Raw genomic sequence first — 18,571 nt, 5'->3', positions numbered from 1 at the left:
CTACGAGCCATAAGTCCTGACTCATCTTCTCAGCAGGGGCATTAACTGCTTGAAGAGTGTCAGGAACCACTTCCTAATGAATTTACACCCTCTCTGACACAGGTCAATAGAACGTGCGTATGTACGTGCGTATATATATATATATATATATATATATATATATATATATATATATATATATATATGAGTGAGCCCCGGGCGTCAACAGCTATAAGGTAGGTGGTGGTCACGAATCGGTGCCAGCTATTGCTAGCCACGCTTCAACGTCACATGGTTGTCACTAAGTGTGTGTTCATCATTAAGTGTGTGTGTTAATTACTAAGTGGTTCTCTCTGGGTTTTCCGTCAGCTCATCAATAACATAGCATCTTTTACAGAGCGACAGACGAGCCGAGCTGAGCGATGCATTGCCTCTGAACTGTAATCAAAAAGGGGACAGAACATGAATCCTTTCTCCCTCTCTGCCAAACCTTGATATCTATTTTCTAATACTGAGTACATACAAGACAATGAAGTCTTGCAATGAGACTATTCTCTGCCCCCTCCCCCAGTCATAAAAATTGTTAGTCTCAATTTGTGGCTCCCCTTGGCTTGTACCCTACGAGATTCACACGTAACTGCCTACAAGCATCCTATTGACCAGACCAAACTCACAACAGTGAGTTCCAACAACAGAAAATAAGACACAGGAACAAGAAAAGTGGCTCAAGAATGTTCTGAACATTCAGGGTCTCCCCCACAGGGGGCTCTTCTCTCTGTTGTGACCTTTCCTCTTTTGTACACTGGAAGAGTTCAGCCCTGTTATTGCTTTTCACTACTAAGGCCACTTCGCTATGTTTTCCATGCCTGCTATAAAGCATTTGTCAAATTTAGAATGGTATTATGAACAAATATACATTTAAGGAGAAATGTCAGACATGATATATACTGCAAAGTAAGAATGGAAGTCCTGTCTTGCTGTTTTGACTTGGGTATAGCAAGCACCAAACGACTGGCCGTTTGGGCATTGGAAACCCTCTTCCTGGCACGTTACCACTATTCAAGTCTACTTTGTTATCGCAATAGTGTAAATGTTAGGGTACCAAACTAATTCCCCAATGACATACAAAGTTAAAAACATAAAACAAGATTCTCAGTCCAAAGTTCAACACACAGTTTCACACATTATCCCATACAAAACTAGCATGCATGGATGCAGTGTCCTAAACCCTTCTCCACTGTGGCCTAACCCTAGCTGCTCCACTGTACTGTGACCATGTCCTAGAGCAGGGGTCCTCAAACCTCTCCTGGGGACCCATAACCGTTCCATGTATTTGATCTAGTCAACAGCTAACATTTGATTTAAATTGTCAACTAATTATCAGGCCCTTGACTAAGTGAATCATGCAAGTTAGTTCTCGGCTACAACAAAATTGTGAAATGTCTGTGGGTCCCAAGGAGAGGTTTGAGAACAACTTCCCTAGAGGTGTTCCTGCTCTATATCCGCAGTTAAAGAAGACCTTCAGGTCATGGAGCAAGCTGGAGTTGGTGTGAGGGCCATAACGAGCTGTCAGCTGACTGTGCTGCAGCAGCAACAAAGACCCAGAGGAATTTATAGCTTGTGACTTCTGAGGGAAGCCCTCAGGCAGTCAAGGCCTTTCCCCTTCCATCCATCCCAGTCTGTCCTTCTCGTCACTTCATCCTAATAAATATCTCCTTGTACTGGACCGTCTTCATTAGCTACTCCATAATCAAATTTCAATCACATTTATTTATATAGCCCTTATTACATCAGCTGATGTCACAAAGTGCTGAACAGAAACCCAGCCTAAAACCCCAAATCGCAAGCAGTGCAGGTGTAGAAGCACGGTGGCTAGGAAAAACTCCCTAGAAAGGCCAGAACCTGGGAAGAAACCTAGAGAGGAACCAGGCTATGAGGGGTGGTCAGTCCTCTTCTGGCTGTGCCGGGTTGAGATTATAACAGAACATGGCCAAGATGTTCAAATGTTCATAGATGACCAGCAGGGTCAGATAATAATAATCACAGTGGTTGTAGAGGGTGCAACAGGTCAGCATCTCAGGAGTAAATGTCAGTTGGCTTTTCATAGCCGATCATTCAGAGTATCTCTACCGCTCTTGCTGTCTCTAGAGAGTTGAAAACAGCAGGTCTGGGACAAGGTAGCATGTCCAGTGAACAGGTCAGGGTTCCATAGCCGCAGGCAGAACAGTTGAAACTGGGGCAGCAGCACGACCAGGTGGACTGGGGACAGCAAGGAGTCATCAGACCAGGTAGTCCATAAGACAGAGAGGACAGTGGAGTATGTGTGACAGATCAACCACTCTGTTTCCTGTGACCTCATGGCTGAATCTCTTCACGCCAGACAAAACATGAACATGAGACAGGACGAAACAATAACAGAGGTTGGAGGGGCAAGATAGAGCGACAAGACGAGGCACTGCAGTCAGAAACTACTCTTCCATGATTTAATGTGTATGTTTGGCAACTGTTGAGGTTGTTTTAGTTTGCTTCCTCACACTCTAGTTCCTCTGTGTCAATGACCCTCCATTGACTGGAAACAATGTCATATCTTTGATCTCCATCTCTCTTTGGTGAGCCGACCAACCGGGCGTGCAGGGACAGCATGCGGAATGTGACATGTTATGATCTACCCCATCTCTTCCCTTCTTTCAGGCCCTCCCCTCTCTCTATATCTCCCAGTCCTGCTCTATGACTCCCTCTCTATTTCTCTCTCTCTCCCTGGATCTGGCCCTGTGGTGTATGGTGTGAGACAAACCATTATCAGGGTGGGATGACTGACTGACTTACTGGGGGATTTAATTGAGCCAACTGTGTCAGTGGGATATAACAGTGAGAGGGCTACTCTATCACTACCACGCTCACATCAGTGACATGACAGGGCTAGAGGGATGGAAGAGAGCTTAGCATGTGGCCATTGTATCGCAGCCTAAGGTGTGTGTGTACTTTATAATACTCACAGTTGCTAATAACTCCACCCAGAGGGTCTCCTTTGAAATCAAACTCAATGTCCATGTATTTTCCCTGCAGAGAAGAAGAGAGAACACAGTGGTTAGAAGTGCCTGACAACCACTATATAGGGAATAGGTGCCATTTGGGACACTCCCTTCTCTGATTTCCCTCTATGTCCTTTTAGCAATGAAGTGGTTTTCCAGGCAGCCAAAACAAGATAAAAAAGGACCAATGGGATGAGTCGGGCACAGGGCCCACCCCTTGATGACAGAGCATTAAGGTCTTTAATATCGTGGCAACGTCACTTTGGAGCACTGGCATTACCACAATGCCCTGGTGTGGCTTTAAAGTTATTCTCACTATGCATTTCAAGATATGCAACTTTCAAAATACAGAAATCATCCCTGTATGATGCAAAATGCATCATACAGGGATGATTTCTGTATTTTGAAAGTTGCATATCTTGAAAACTTGATTGCTGACAAGCATAACATTTTGGGACTATGTCAACAATAGACTAATGAAACTACCAAAATATTGTTTTTGGGTGGAGTTTTCCTTTAAGTGATATTCTTCAGGAATCAATGGGTAAATATACTGCTCAAAAAAATAAAGGGAACACTTAAACAACACATCCTAGATCTGAATGAAAGAAATAATCTTATTAAATACTTTTTTCTTTACATAGTTGAATGTGCTGACAACAAAATCACACAAAAATTATCAATGGAAATACAATTTATCAACCCATGAAGGTCTGGATTTGGAGTCACACTCAAAATTAAAGTGGAAAACCACACTACAGGCTGATCCAACTTTGATGTAATGTCCTTAAAACAAGTCAAAATGAGGCTCAGTAGTGTGTGTGGCCTCCACGTGCCTGTATGACCTCCCTACAATGCCTGGGCATGCTCCTGATGAGGTGGCGGATGGTCTCCTGAGGGATCTCCTCCCAGACCTAGACTAAAGCATCCGCCAACTCCTGGACAGTCTGTGGTGCAACGTGGCGTTGGTGGATGGAGCGAGACATGATGTCCCAGATGTGGTCAATTGGATTCAGGTCTGGGGAACGGGCGGGCCAGTCCATAGCATCAATGCCTTCCTCTTGCAGGAACTGCTGACACACTCCAGCCACATGAGGTCTAGCATTGTCTTGCATTAGGAGGAACCCAGGGCCAACCGCACCAGCATATGGTCTCACAAGGGGTCTGAGGATCTCATCTCGGTACCTAATGGCAGTCAGGCTACCTCTGGCGAGCACATGGAGGGCTGTGCGGCCCCCCAAAGAAATGTCACCCCACACCATGACTGACCCACCGCCAAACCGGTCATGCTGGAGGATGTTGCAGGCAGCAGAACGTTCTCCACGGCGTCTCCAGACTCTGTCACGTCTGTCACGTGTTCAGTGTGAACCTGCTTTCATCTGTGAAGAGCACAGGGCGCCAGTGGCGAATTTGCCAATCTTGGTGTTCTCTGGCAAATGCCAAATGTCCTGCACGGTGTTGGGCTGTAAGCACAACCCCCACCTGTGGACGTCGGGCCCTCATACCACCCTCATGGAGTCTGTTTCTGAACGTTTGAGCAGACACATGCACATTTGTGGCCTGCTGGAGGTCATTTTGCAGGGCTCTGGCAGTGCTCCTCCTGCTCCTCCTTGCACAAAGGTGGAGGTAGCGGTCCTGCTGCTGGGTTGTTGCCCTCCTACGACCTCCTCCACATCTCCTGATGTACTGGCCTGTCTCCTGGTAGCGCCTCCATGCTCTGGACACTACGCTGACAGACACAGCAAACCTTCTTGCCACAGCTCACATTGATGTGCCATCCTGGATGAGCTGCACTACCTGAGCCACTTGTGTGGGTTGTAGACTCCGTCTCATGCTACCACTAGAGTGAAAGCGCCGCCAGCATTCAAAAGTGACCAAAACATCAGCCAGGAAGCATAGGAACTGAGAAGTGGTCTGTGGTCACCACCTGCAGAACCACTCCTTTATTGGGGGTGTCTTGGTAATTGCCTATAATTTCCACCTGTTGTCTATTCCATTTGCACAACAGCATGTGAAATGTATTGTCAATCAGTGTTGCTTCCTAAGTGGACAGTTTGATTTCACAGAAGTGTGATTGACTTGGAGTTACATTGTGTTGTTTAAGTGTTCCCTTTCTTTTTTTGAGCAGTGTATTAACAACTGAAATGGCCATTGAAAAGATTTCCAGATCCCAGGCAGTAGGTAAGAGGCAGGAGGAAGCTCTCATATGCACAGGCAGGGATCACTGCAAACCTCACTGAAATGAGCTTTACGTTACCAGAGGGAATAGAAAGGAGAAAGGAGTTTCTCTTTAAATTCATTTTGAAGAAGTCGTTTTGTCTCCAGGCACTAGACCTGTTCATAAAGTCAGCTGCCAAATCACATATTGGTTTGCTGTGACGTGATAGACTGTAAGTGGAGGAAATGCCTTTGTTTCTTCTCCCATTTGAAAGGTAAGTAAAACAAACCATCTCGCTCACTTTCTCCCTCTGTTCTGTTTCAGGTTTGGAATAGAAGTTATAAATGACAGTGGGCCCAGTGTCTTTGTGGCGGTTTAGATTTTTCTTCCTTTTATTTATAGCTGACAGTTCTTCAAAAAGCTGTAGCTTAAACTGGCGATGGACGCTGCCAGATTCAACAACATCACCAGTCTCTCTGCAGGGGGAAGAAACAGAGCAAACATTCGGTCCTTGTTTTGAGGAGAGGAGTTTGGACAAAATGGCATTCAGTGGAACACACAGGAGGTGCTCATCCAGCGGTTTATACCAAGGTTACCTAAATATAAACAGATCAGGCATAATCCCAAATGATTCCCCTGCTATGATATCCTAAAGCTGAGCACAGGCTAGGGCCAGATAGATAGGTACACCATGGGGTTGGTGAGTGAGTGGCACAACCTTATGGATGCCACAGAGGCCATATAGTTTGGTACATGGAGCACTTGTACTCCAGACTAAACTGACTCATGGAACATTTAAGTTAAGACAACAAAATTATACATGACATGAGTAGGGGCTGTGAATTTTGTACTGATGACCAGATCCCTAACCACATCCCTAGACATTAGGCCATCATTATGAATAAGAATGTGTTCTTAACTGACCTGCCTGGTTAAGTAAAGGTTAGATAAATAGGCATTAGGTGAGGACTGGTTAGCCCCTGAGGCAGTGTGGGGTATGGGTCAGTCAGTCAATGCGTTTCCAGTCTTGGGGAAGCCTGCAGTAATGTGATGACATCAGAAACATTGGAATCTGGAACAGGCAGCTGCTGGCTGCCAATGGACCCCTGTGGAATACACAGCTAGCCAGCAAGGAAGCGTGAGAAAGAAATACCATGCAAAAACGTGCTGCAGTCCAAAATGTGACATCTCATTTTTTTTCTCTACAGCGTCTGGAAATTAAATGTTTTCCTAGATTAGTCTGCCAGACAAAAACCTTGCAAGAGCAAGATAGTGATTGCATCATCAACCTGCTGATGTTAGTTCCATCATTCAAAGTGTCAGTCAACGTTTCCTAATGCTCCAGTGCTGCAGGAGCCACGTTCGCAACAGAATTCTCACTGTGCATAAGTCATTTTAGGGAAGGCGAGGTAGAGTAGTAGGCCTCCAATTATGTTAGTTCCACAGGGGCAGTTGGCCAATGGCAGCTGAGGAGCAGCTTGAAAGGTCAAAGGTCAGTGGTCACAGTAACACAGTTACTGTAAACCTAACCCTCCCATTGGCTGACGAGATTGTATCGTTGATACAGTCTCCACACCAGCTGAGGCCCGAGACACAAGGCGTTTTGCATGATGTGCTGTAATCTTAAACTGTACCAGCAGCACCGTACTGGCGCCTGGGCCAGGTGGGAGTGGATATCTTTAATGCTTTAAGAGCCATCTCCCTGTCGGAAAACATGACGCCAAGGAGTTGCGCTTCTGGAGAAAAGATACGTTTTCCAAAGGTAACTTGGCAGGGGCCATTGGCAGACATCTGGATATAGTTGCCAAAAACAAATACCCCGATGTGGGTGTCACCTCTATCCTGTGCTGCTGCAACTGTAAATGTAATGGCTTGGTGTTATGTCAGGTTCTGTAGAGAGAGACAAATACAGGCTATACTGAGAGAAGAAAAAGAGGGAAGGACAAGGGGAGAAAGTGATATGAGAGACATGGGAGGAAAAAAAGAGTGAGATAAAAGAGAAAGGTTGAGGGTTTGTTTTTCTGTCTTAATCTAGAGTAAACAATGAACTTCATTGGACGAGACCATCAGAAACGGAGTCTCAGAGGATGGCGCCGGAGAGAATTGCAGCAGTTTTAAAGGATCCTGACCAATTGTGCTACTTTGAGTTTTTTGTTGTGCTGATCTTAACTTTTTTTGTACATGTTTCCGCCATCGTTTCATATGTTCGAAAAGCACTTCTGGACATCAGTGCTATCACTAACCTCCATTTGGAAGAGGAATTCTACTTCAATGAGTCGGAAGCGAAAGACGTATTGATTATCGTGGACCAGGCCCAAATCCCCAATACTCTGAGGAGACGCCGGAGTGTGGGATACCTGACAAGACTACATCGAAGAGTGGAAAATTGCCTCTACCCACCGTTCTATTGGCAAACATGTAATCACTGGAGAATAAACTGGATGTGCTCCGTTCTAAACTATCCCATCAACGTGATCCAACGGGCCCCTCAGGTGCGACGTCCGCTGAAGGCCCATTCTGCTAACCGCGGCCTACTAGCTACCTAGAGCTACTTGGAACCCTACTAATTCCATGACTGGTCTATCGACGTCACCGCACGAAGAGGCGGCATCCCCATCGCGACATCCCCCAAAGGCTAACTTGCTGCCCCGGTCTGTTAACTGCTAACTTGCTTGCCCCGGTCTGCTAACTGCTAGCTTGCCTGCCCCGGTCTGCTAACTGCTAGCCCCGGTCTGCCAACTGCTTGCTTGCTAACCCGGTCTGCTAACTGCTAGCTTGCCAACCCCGGTCTGCTAACTGCAAGCTGGTTTAGCCCCGGCCTACTAACTGTTAGCATCGGTCTGCTAACTGTCTGAATCCCCATGTCCCCAGTCAGCCCAACCACTCACTGGACCCATATGTTCACTTGGCTACGCATGCCTCTCTCTAATATCAATATGCCTGATCCATTACTGTCCTGGTTAGTGATTACTGTCTTATTTCACTGTAGAGCCTCTAGCCCTGCACAATATGCCTTAACCAACCATATTGTTCCACCTCCTACATATGCGATGACATCACCTGGTTTAAACATCTCTAGAGACTACATCTCTCATCACTACTCAATGCCTAGGTTTACCTCCAATGCACTCACATCCTACCTTACCTTTGTCTGTACACTATGCCATCGTGCCCAGAAACCTGCTCCTTCTACTCTCTGTTCCGAACTTGCTAGACGGCCAGTTCGTATAGCCTTTGGCCGTACCCTTATCCTACTTATCCTGCAGTATCTAGCTCCACTACCACTCCCCAGGTGCTCTCATATGTTGACTTCTGTAGACGTAAAAGCCTTGGTTTCATGCATGCTAACCTGTTGGGGATAGGGGGCAGTATTTGCATGGCCGGATAAAAAACGTACCCGATTTAATCTGGTTACTACTCCTGCCCAGTAACTAGAATATGCATATAATTGTTTGATTTGGATAGAAAACACCCTAAAGTTTCTAAAACTGTTTGAATGGTGTCTGAGTATAACAGAACTCATTTGGCAGGCCAAAACCTGAGAAGATTCCAAACAGGAAGCGCTCTCTGACCATTTCATGGCCTTCTTGATCATCTCTAACCAAAACAGGGGAACTCTGGCATAACGTGACATTTTCTAAAGCTCCCATAGGCTCTCAGAAGGCGGGAAAAAGCTGAATGATGTCTTTGCAGGCCCTGGCTGAAAAACATTAGCGCATTTGGAAAGTGGTCGATCAGAGGACAATGAGACTGGAGGCGTTTGCACGAGCCGACACCATGTTTACTTTCTCTCTCTTTGAACGAAAACAACGACTCCCGGGCGGAATATTATCGCTTTTTTACGAGAAAAATAGCATAAAAATTGATTTTAAACAGCGGTTGACATGCTTCGAAGTACGGTAATGGAATATTTAGATTTTTTTTGTCACGAAACACGTCGGGCGCGTCACCCTTTACCATTAGCATAGTGTCTTGAACGCACGAACAAAACACCGCTATTTGGATATAACTATGGATTATTTGGGACCAAACCAACATTTGTTATTGAAGTAGAAGTCCTGGGAGTGCATTCTGACGAAGAACAGCAAAGGTAATCAAACTTTTCTAATAGTAAATCGGAGTTTGGTGAGTACCACACTTGGTGGGTGTCAAAATAGGTAGCCTGTGATGGCCGGGCTATCTACTCAGAATATTACAAAATGTGCTTTCACCGAAAAGCTATTTTAAAATCGGACATAGCGAGTGCATAGAGGAGTTCTGTATCTATAATTCTTAAAATAATTGTTATGTTTTTTGTGAACGTTAATCGTGAGTAATTTAGTCAATTCATCGGAAGTGTTTGGTGGGAATGCAAGTCACATGCTAGTCACATGCTAATGTAAAAAGCTGGTTTTTGATATAAATATGAACTTGATTGAACAAAACATGCATGTATTGTATAACATAATGTCCTAGGATTGTCATCTGATGAAGATCAAAGGTTAGTGCTGCATTTAGCTGTGGTTTGGGTTTATGTGACATTATATGCTAGCTTGAAAATTGGGTGTCTGATTATTTCTGGCTGGGTACTCTGCTGACATAATCTAATGTTTTGCTTTCGTTGTAAAGCCTTTTTGAAATCGGACAGTGTGGTTAGATTAACGAGAGTCTTGTCTTTAAAATGGTGTAAAATAGTCATATGTTTGAGAAATTGAAGTAACAGCATTTCTAAGGTATTTGAATATCGCGCCACGGGATTACACTGGCTGTTGAGTAGCAAGCGTCCCACCTAGCCCATAGAGGTTAACATAAGCAGCCTACTCCCTAAGTTTGTTTTACTCACTGCTTTAGCACACAATGCCAACCCGGATGTCTTAGCTTTGTCTGAATCCTGGCTTAGGAAAACCACCAAAAACCCAGAAATCTCCATCGCTAACTATAACATTTTCCGCCAAGATAGAACTGCCAAAGGGGGCGGTGTTGCAATCTACTGCAAAGATAGCCTGCAAAGTTCTGTATTACAATCCAAGTCTGTACCCAAACAATTCGAGCTTCTACTTCAAAAAATTCACCTTTCCAGAAACAAGTCTCTCACTGTTGCCGCTTGCTATAGACCTCCCTCTGCCCCCAGTTGTGCCCTCGATACCATATGTGAATTGATTGCCCCCTATCCATCTTCTGAGCTCGCGCTACTAGGTGACCTAAACTGCTACATGCTTAACACCCCGTCCATCCTACAATCTAAGCTTGATGCCCTCAATCTCACACAAATTATCAATGAGCCTACCAGGTACAACCCCAAATCCATAAACACAGGCAAAGATGTCATCTTAACTAACTCGCCCTCCAAATACACCTCTGCTGTTTTCAATCAAGATCTCAGCGATCACTGCCTGCATCCGTAATGGGTCTGCGACCAAACGACTACCCCTCATCACTGTCAAACGCTCCCTAAAACACTTCTGCGAGCAGACCTTTCTAATCGACCTGGCTGGGTATCCTGGAATGACATTGACCTCATCCCGTCAGTAGATGATGCCTGGCTATTCTTTAAAAGTGCCTTCCTGACCATCTTAAATAGGCATGCCCCACTCAAATGTATTTTAACTAGGAATAGATATAGTCCTTGGTTCACGCCAGACCTGTCTGCTCTTGACCAGCACAAAAACATCCTGTGGCGTTCTGCATTAGCATCGAATAGCCCACGTGATATGCAACTTTTCAGGGAAGTTAGGAACAAATACACACAGGCAGTTAGAAAAGCTAAGGCTAGCTTTTTTAAACAAGAATTTGCATTCCTGTAGTACTAACTCAAAAAAGTTCTGGGACACTAAAGTCCATGGAGAATAAGAGCACCTCCTCCCAGCTGCCCACTGCTCTGAGGCTAGGAAACACTGTTACCACCGATAAATCCACTATAATTGAGAATTTCAATAAGCATTTCTCTACGGCTGGCCGTGCTTTCCACCTGGATACCCCTACCCCGGTCAACTGCACGGCACCCTCCACAGCAACCCGCCAAAGCCCCCACCATTTCTCCTTCACCCAAATCCAGATAGCTGATGTTCTGAAAGAGCTGCAAAATCTGGACCCATACAAATCAGCTGGGCTAGACAATCTGGACCCTCTCTTTCTAAAATTATCTGCCGAAATTGTTGCAACCCTTATTACTAGCCTGTTCAACCTCTCTTTCGTATCGTCTGAGATTCCCAAAGATTGGAAAGCTTCCGCAGTCATCCCCCCTCTTCAAAGGGGGTGACACTCTAGACCCAAACTGCTACAGACCTATATCTATCCTACCCTGTCTTTCTAAGGTCTTCGAAAGCCAAGTTAACAAACAGATTACCGACCATTTCGAATCCCACCGTACCTTCTCCGCTATGCAATCTGGTTTCAGAGCTGGTCATGTGTGCACCTCAGCCACGCTCAAGGTCCTAAATGACATCATAACCGCCATCAATAACATTTATTACTGTGCAGTCGTATTCATCGACCTGGCTAAGGCTTTCGACTCTGTCAATCACCACATTCTTATTGGCAGACTCGACAGCCTTGGTTTCTCAAATGATTGCCTCACCTGGTTTAGCAACTACTTCTCTGATAGAGTTCAGTGTGTCAAATCGGAGGGCCTGATTCTCTGATCCACCTCTATGCAGACGACACCATTCTGTATACTTCTGGCTCTTCTTTGGACACTATGTTAACTACCCTCCAGACGAGCTTCAATGCCATACAACTCTCCTTCCGTGGCCTCCAACTGCTCTTAAACGCAAGTAAAACTAAATGCATGCTATTCAATCGATCACTGCCCGCACCTGCTCACCCGTCCAGCATCACTACTCTGGACGGCTCTGACTTTGAATACGTGGACAACTACAAATACCTGGGTGTCTGGTTAGACTGTAAAGTCTCCTTCCAGACTCATATTAAGCATCTCCAATCCAAAATTACATCTAGAATCGGCTTCCTATATCGCAACAAAGCATCCTTCACTCATGCTGCCAAACATACCCTAGTCTACAGCTGTTGTTTACGAAGCATGTGAAAACAAAATTTGATTTGAGGACACCGCCAGACACCGATCCTCATTGGAGGAGACCATCAGACACTGATTCTTATTGGAGGAGACCATCAAAGCACCGCCAAACTCCACTGTTTGTTTCAGGACAACAAATAGAAAAAAAAGAAATACTTACAAATCGGGATGAGTTGTCATTTCTCACAGTTTTAGCATTCCCGAAAGCTGAAAAGAAGAACACATATCGGTTAGATAGAGGGCATTCCAAATCAGTAGATAACTAATATTGATTGTATAACTTCAAATTAGGGAAAGTAATTAAGCAACCTCACCACTTTCTCTGCTAAATCATAAGCACTAACACTTTGCATACGGATGGTTTTGATTGTTCAGTTTAGTATACCCATTTCTAGAAAGTGTCACACCAGCAAAAGCCAATCCTAGTCCTCATTTATCGGTATATATTTGTGAGAGCACCAACTACAGTAAAACTGCATTATTCGTGTTCTCTACTGCTCTCCAAAACCAGTCTAACCACATTTCACACTAAACAGCATTAATTTGTCATTCAACACACCACCATGTAAAAATCAGGTACCTTGGAAGCCTGGGGTATAGACTGGAGCCTTGTGTAGCAGGATTTTTTTTTCTCTCTCTCCCTCTCCCTCTCTCCCTCCCTCTCCCTCTCTCCCTCTCTCTCTCTCTCCCTCTCTCTCTCTCTCCCTCTCTCTCTCTCTCTCTCTCTCCTCTCTCTCCCTCTCTCTCCCTCTCTCTCTCTCTCCCTCTCTCTCCCTCTCTCTCTCTCCCCCTCTCTCTCTCTCCCCTCTCCCTCTCTCTCCCCCTCTCTCTCTCCCCCTCTCCCTCTCTCTCCCCCTCTCCCTCTCTCTCCCCCTCTCCCTCTCTCCCTCCCTCTCTCTCCCCCTCTCCCTCTCTCTCTCCCTCTCCCTCTCCCTCTCCCTCTCTCCCCCACGGGTCATTACAGCCTGTAGCAGTTAAACTCTCACAGATGTGTTCTGGGCCTGGCTCTGTAGCGTAGCAGCTCAGTACTGGGCATCAGTAGCCTGGCTTCCTCCTTCATGGGCATTTCCTGTCTACAGACTCCAAATTAAAAACACTGCCGTCTTTGTGCCAGCACCCAAGTATGGAGAGGGTTTTTCCCTTCCTGATGTATTGGACTGGGGATCAGTGAATATTTGAAAGGAGGTAGAGAAATTCTAGAAAGTGTATCATAGTGTGTTGTAGTGAAGGGCAAGTCTTAAAGTGGGTGTGTCCCTCTGATGCCTTGGCCTTGCTGGCTCTGAACCTAAAGCATGGGAATGAGAAAAAGGGTGGGGTTGATAAAATGGGTACGGTTAGGACACTCACCCTCCAGCACGGGATTTGACTGCAGCAGCTGCTCCTTCACCTTGTTCACCTCCTGGCCCTTCCCACACACCGCCGCCACATATGACATCACCAGCTTACTGGCCTCTGGATGTTCAGAGAGAGATAGACAGGGTTCTTTTATCAAAAATCATTCTACATCTAGACATGGCTGAACTGAGGCACACCCCAAAATCCCCCTTACACCAGCCCTAACCAGTCTCTCCCTCCACACCCCAAAATCCCCCTTACATCATCCTCCAGAGGCCCTACAGGGATGGGGTCTGGGCCCCTCTCTGGAGAAGAAAACATGACTCACACGGTCCAGAACTACCACCACCCACCACCTTGTTAACTTACATGGTGTTCATTATAACATTGATTATTACAGCAATAATCACCATTAATAGTCCTGATCGCACTAGACACTGGGCACATTATATAGGAGAAGTTGTTGAGAGAACTTGTTGGTTCCTAGACCCAGCTCTTTAAAAATGGCCTGTATGTATGAATAATCAGTTTGGATAATCCTTGGTTTTTCCCAGAATCAATTCCCATGTCAAGATTTAGCCTTTAGCCTAGGCCAGCTTGTGATTCAAATCCATGGGATTTATACATTTATGTGCATTGATATTATTAAGAAATGTTCCTGAATCATCCTCTGTCTGGTCTTGATAGAAACCCTCATGATGAAGTTACATGGTTTGTAGTATTAGTGTTATGAAGTCCAGTCATGGTTTGTAGTATTAGTGTAAAGTTCTGTCCAGACTTCAGAACAGCCCTAGTCAATAAGATGACTGTGTCTAGCTGTGACCCAAAAACAGTTTGAGACCTGTCAATCAAATAGAGGAAGAGGATGTGGTGGACAACAGTGGTTCTCTCAGCCCACAAATGAACCTGGCTAGTGGCACTGGTGGATTACTGACACTAAGAGTATAGATCTGATGAAGGAAGTAAGTATTGAGAGGAGAGCCAAAAAGCAGAGAAGAAAATCTTATTAAGAGGGCCTATATGACAACCCATATACTATTAAGAGAGAGAGGGTAGAGAGAGGAGCAGAGAATCAGCACAATAGTTGAATTAAAGGATCATAGAACCTAAAGCAAATCTAGAGGATCATATCAGTAAGAAACCTCAGTGACTAAGCCAAAAATCACCGATATCATGTTTGGTAATCTCAAAAGGTATCTGATCTGTAGCAGCAGTATTTAGAACCACCATGACCTTTGAAGACTCAATGCCAAAATAATAATATCATTCAGCCATATCTCTGGAATCAGAAGCTTGCATTGTCACCTGTATATTGTCCGATAACAGCTTTTGTCGTCACAGCTCTCCATTCAATGCTACTTCAAAGACTAGACCTAGTATAACTAAACATGTTGATACACTCCCTAGGTCAGAGGTATCCTCTGATACGTAGATAGTGACCAATTGTGATTAATGCATCCACTTATTTACCATCTCACCCCATCAGATATTTCATACAAAGATAATGGTTACATGTTCCCTAAACGTGATGAAAGATTCAGGTGGCTTGAAAGGGAACTAGGCTACTTGTTATTTGGAGTATTGGCAGAGATTTTCTTTGAGGTAAGGGAGTTTAGATATGCAGAAGTATTACATGGCAGACCCTGTACGGTCAGAAATTAATCCATTGGTGGTGCAGTCATACAAGGCAGTACGATACATATAGATGCAAAGTATTTGGACAGCCCCTGGATTCGGCTATTTCAGCCACACCCATTGCTGACAGGTGTATAAAATCGAGCACACAGTCATGCAATCTCCATAGACAAACATTGGCAGTAGAATGGCCTTACTGAATAGCTGTGACCTTCAACAGGGCACCGTCATAGGATGACCCCTTACAAACAAGTCAGTTCGTCAAAGTTTTGCACTACTAGAGTTGCCCCGATCAACTGTAAGTGCTGTTATTGTGAAGTGGAAACGTCAAGGAGCAACATCGGCTCAGCCGCAAATTGGTAGGCCACACAAGCTCACAGAACAAGAGACTGCCAAGTGCTGAAGCGAGTAAAAATCATCTGTTCTCGGTTGCAACACTCATTATTGAGTTCCAAACTGCCTCTGGATGCAACGTCAGCACAAGAACTGTTCGTTGGGAGCTTCATGAAGCTGGGTTTCATGTCTGAGCAGCCGCACAAGCCTAAGATCACCATGCGCACGGCTGGAGTGGTTTAAGGCTTGCCGCCATTGGACTCTGTAGCAGTGGAAACACGTTCTCTGGAATGATGAATCACACTTCATCTGGAGGTCCAATGGTTAATTCTGGGTCTGGCGGATGCCAGGTGAACGCTACCTGCCCCAATGCATAGTGCCAACTGTAAAGTTTGGTGGAGGAATACTTTTCTGGGGCTGTTTTTCCATGGTTCGGGCTAAGCCCCTTAGTTCAAGTGAAAGAATCTTCATGCTACAGCATACAATGACATTCTAGACGATTCTGTGCTCCCATCTTTGAGGCAACAGTTAGTGGAAGGCCCTGTTTCAGCATGACAATGCCCCGTGAACAAAGCGAGGTCCATACAGAAATGGTTTGTCGAGATCAGTGTGGAAGAACTTGACTGGCCTGCACAGAGCCCTGACCTCAACTTCATCGAACACCTTTGAGATTAATTGGAACGCCGACTGCGAGCCAGGCCTAAACGCCCAACATCAGTGCCGACTTCACTAATGCTTGTGGCTTTATGGAAGCAAGTCCTCGCAGCAATGTTCCAACATCTAGTGGAAAGCCTTCCCAGAAGAGTGCAGGCTGTTAATTCAGCAAAGGGGGCGACTAACTCCATATCAATGCCCATGATTTTGGAAGGAGATGTTTGATGAGCAGGTGTCCACATACTTTTGGTCATGTAGTGTACTATTAATCCTGTCGCGTAAAACGCCATAAGCAAAATACTATCATTCGATTTCTTCATAAGATGACTGCGTAATGAATTGGACTGAATACCCCAGTCGCCCCATACCGAAAACCCAGACCCATTTTCTTCAGCCACATCTACCCCCCTCCTGTCCTGCCTGTAAACCTACAAAAATGACGAGGTTACCCAAAATCCTAACATCTCATTGCCCTGGCTTCTCTGACGCCCTTCCTGCATTGGGACTTTAAAGCCATGAGTGTCTCGATCTGTCCTTTCCCACCCTGATAAAAGGAGGAAAAAAATACCTGAAAACAAATGGTGAGTGGTTGTAATGTACACTAATGTCAGCAAATTGTATAAAGTTGCCACACTTAACTTAATTCGACTAAAAGTTTGAGGGAGAAAAGGAGTTATAAAAATAGTGAACTCTGACCTCTGTCAGCACTGTCATTGCTAAGGAGACCAATTAATGATGTTGAACAATGTAATACCACTTGACTAACATTAATGTTTTGCATAAAATAAATGAGGATGTCAACATTGCAGTGACAGATAGCCCAAAGCCTTATAATCAAAGCACCAGTTAACCACAATGGTTTCAGGGCTGTGGGATATCTGCTGACATTAACATAAATGTATTTCTGAGATGAAGGCCACGTGTAGGGAGTTTCTTCTGATCCAAGTGGAGAGTAAACTAGATTGACACCACCTTTGTAAATCACCCAGTAGCCCACTTCACCTGGCAGGGAAGTGTACTGTAGTTTGACTCCAGCCTCCAGGACTCCAGATGAATGGTGCCAGGCCAGCAGAAGGAAAGCCAGAATTCTAATAATAGAATGGTTAGAACCTCTGAGAATTCTATTAATTCCACCACAAACCGATGCCACAAAGGGTCTTCTAACAGGAAAATGCAACTTTTAAAATACCAAGTCCTGGTTTATTGTGTCGGCAGATTTTCAAAGCCACCACCCAGTGTACTTCTGAATGAAAGTCCCACCAACAGTCTTGTGTTATTAAAGTGGAAATGAGAAAGCGTTAGGTTAGAGGCAGAAAATAAGGAAACTCAAAAGAGTAACAGCAGGGCAAAATGTTGTGAAGTTACAGTATGTTAAGTGAATGTTATGTGAAGTGATCCCATGTGGCTCAAGTTGGAAGAGCATGGCGCTTGCAACGCCAGGGTTGTGGATTCGATTCATACGGGTATGGGTATGGAACAAAAGTATGAAAACGTATGCACTCACTACTGTAAGTCGCTCTGGAAAAGTGTGTCTGCTAAATGACTAAAATGTAAATGTCAATTGGCTTATCATAGTTTTGGTAAAAGAGTAACATAAAACCACCAACAAAAGAGAATATGTAATTTTAACTGATGTCAGGAGAAGGACAAGGCGTGATAGTGATATCATCCCATATAAGGAGCAGGGAGATGCTTCCCTGTCAATTCAATATGGCCATCACCTGGAGAAAGAATTGCTCTGCTAAAGTACAGTATTTAACAACTAGCCAGTAAATACCATTCCATGTGTGATTTCTTACAGCTAATCTTTACCTACAAAACACTTTCCAAGATCAGAACACAGGTTTTAAAAAAACACTGACAGCACACCATGACAAAATTAAAATAATAATCAAGAGCCGTCATGGTTTGTTCCTAGCGTTTCGTCTGACTTTAATTTTATTGTCAACGTTTGTTTCCATTAGTCAGCCCCTTTAGTCTTCACACTCAGTTGTTTTGCAATGCCTGCATGTACATTTGCACCTACTGTTTCAGGTACAAACATGACTTTGGCTTTCCCATAACAAATCCTTGCCCCAGCTCTGCTCTGGCAAAAGGTAAGTTTATCTAACTCTGATCTAAATCCAACATGTTGTTGTGGTTACTGCTGCCTGCCTGCCCTTATTATCCATTTGCCCTCAGCTACAAGTCTCAGTATGTTCTACAGACAGAACAGAATGTACTAGAACAATGCAAACAGAACACAGGCCTACAAGGTTAAGCTAGCAGTCAAGATCAGTAAACCCTTGTGTGGTACATTCAAAATAATCCACAATAGTGTTGTACAGTGCCTTCAGAAAGTATTCATACCCCTTGAAGTATGACACATTTTGCTGTTACAGTCAATTCAAAATGGATTAAATATCCCATAATGACAGTGATAACATGTTT

General features: G+C 44.6%; 1 protein-coding gene across 3 annotated transcripts in view; it reads right to left on the bottom strand.

Annotated features, from left to right (window-relative positions):
• Positions 1-18,571, bottom strand: part of LOC106582299 (unconventional myosin-Ib) — a 171,804-nt gene that overhangs the window by 44,831 nt on the left and 108,402 nt on the right. For all 3 annotated transcript variants that reach the window (XM_014165238.3, XM_082967165.1, XM_014165241.3), the window contains exons 5-7: positions 13,532-13,636; positions 12,345-12,391; positions 2,976-3,039 (exon numbers count right to left, since the gene is read on the bottom strand). In XM_014165238.3, the coding sequence (XP_014020713.1) occupies positions 2,976-3,039; positions 12,345-12,391; positions 13,532-13,636 (216 nt within the window). The remainder of the gene's footprint in view (positions 1-2,975; positions 3,040-12,344; positions 12,392-13,531; positions 13,637-18,571) is intronic.

Source organism: Salmo salar, chromosome 21 (assembly GCF_965601325.2).
Source record: "Salmo salar chromosome 21, fSalSal1, whole genome shotgun sequence".
Taxonomy (NCBI): domain Eukaryota; kingdom Metazoa; phylum Chordata; class Actinopteri; order Salmoniformes; family Salmonidae; genus Salmo; species Salmo salar.
The sequence above is the reverse complement of the archived record's forward strand: the minus strand, read 5'-3'. Positions and strand labels throughout refer to the sequence as shown.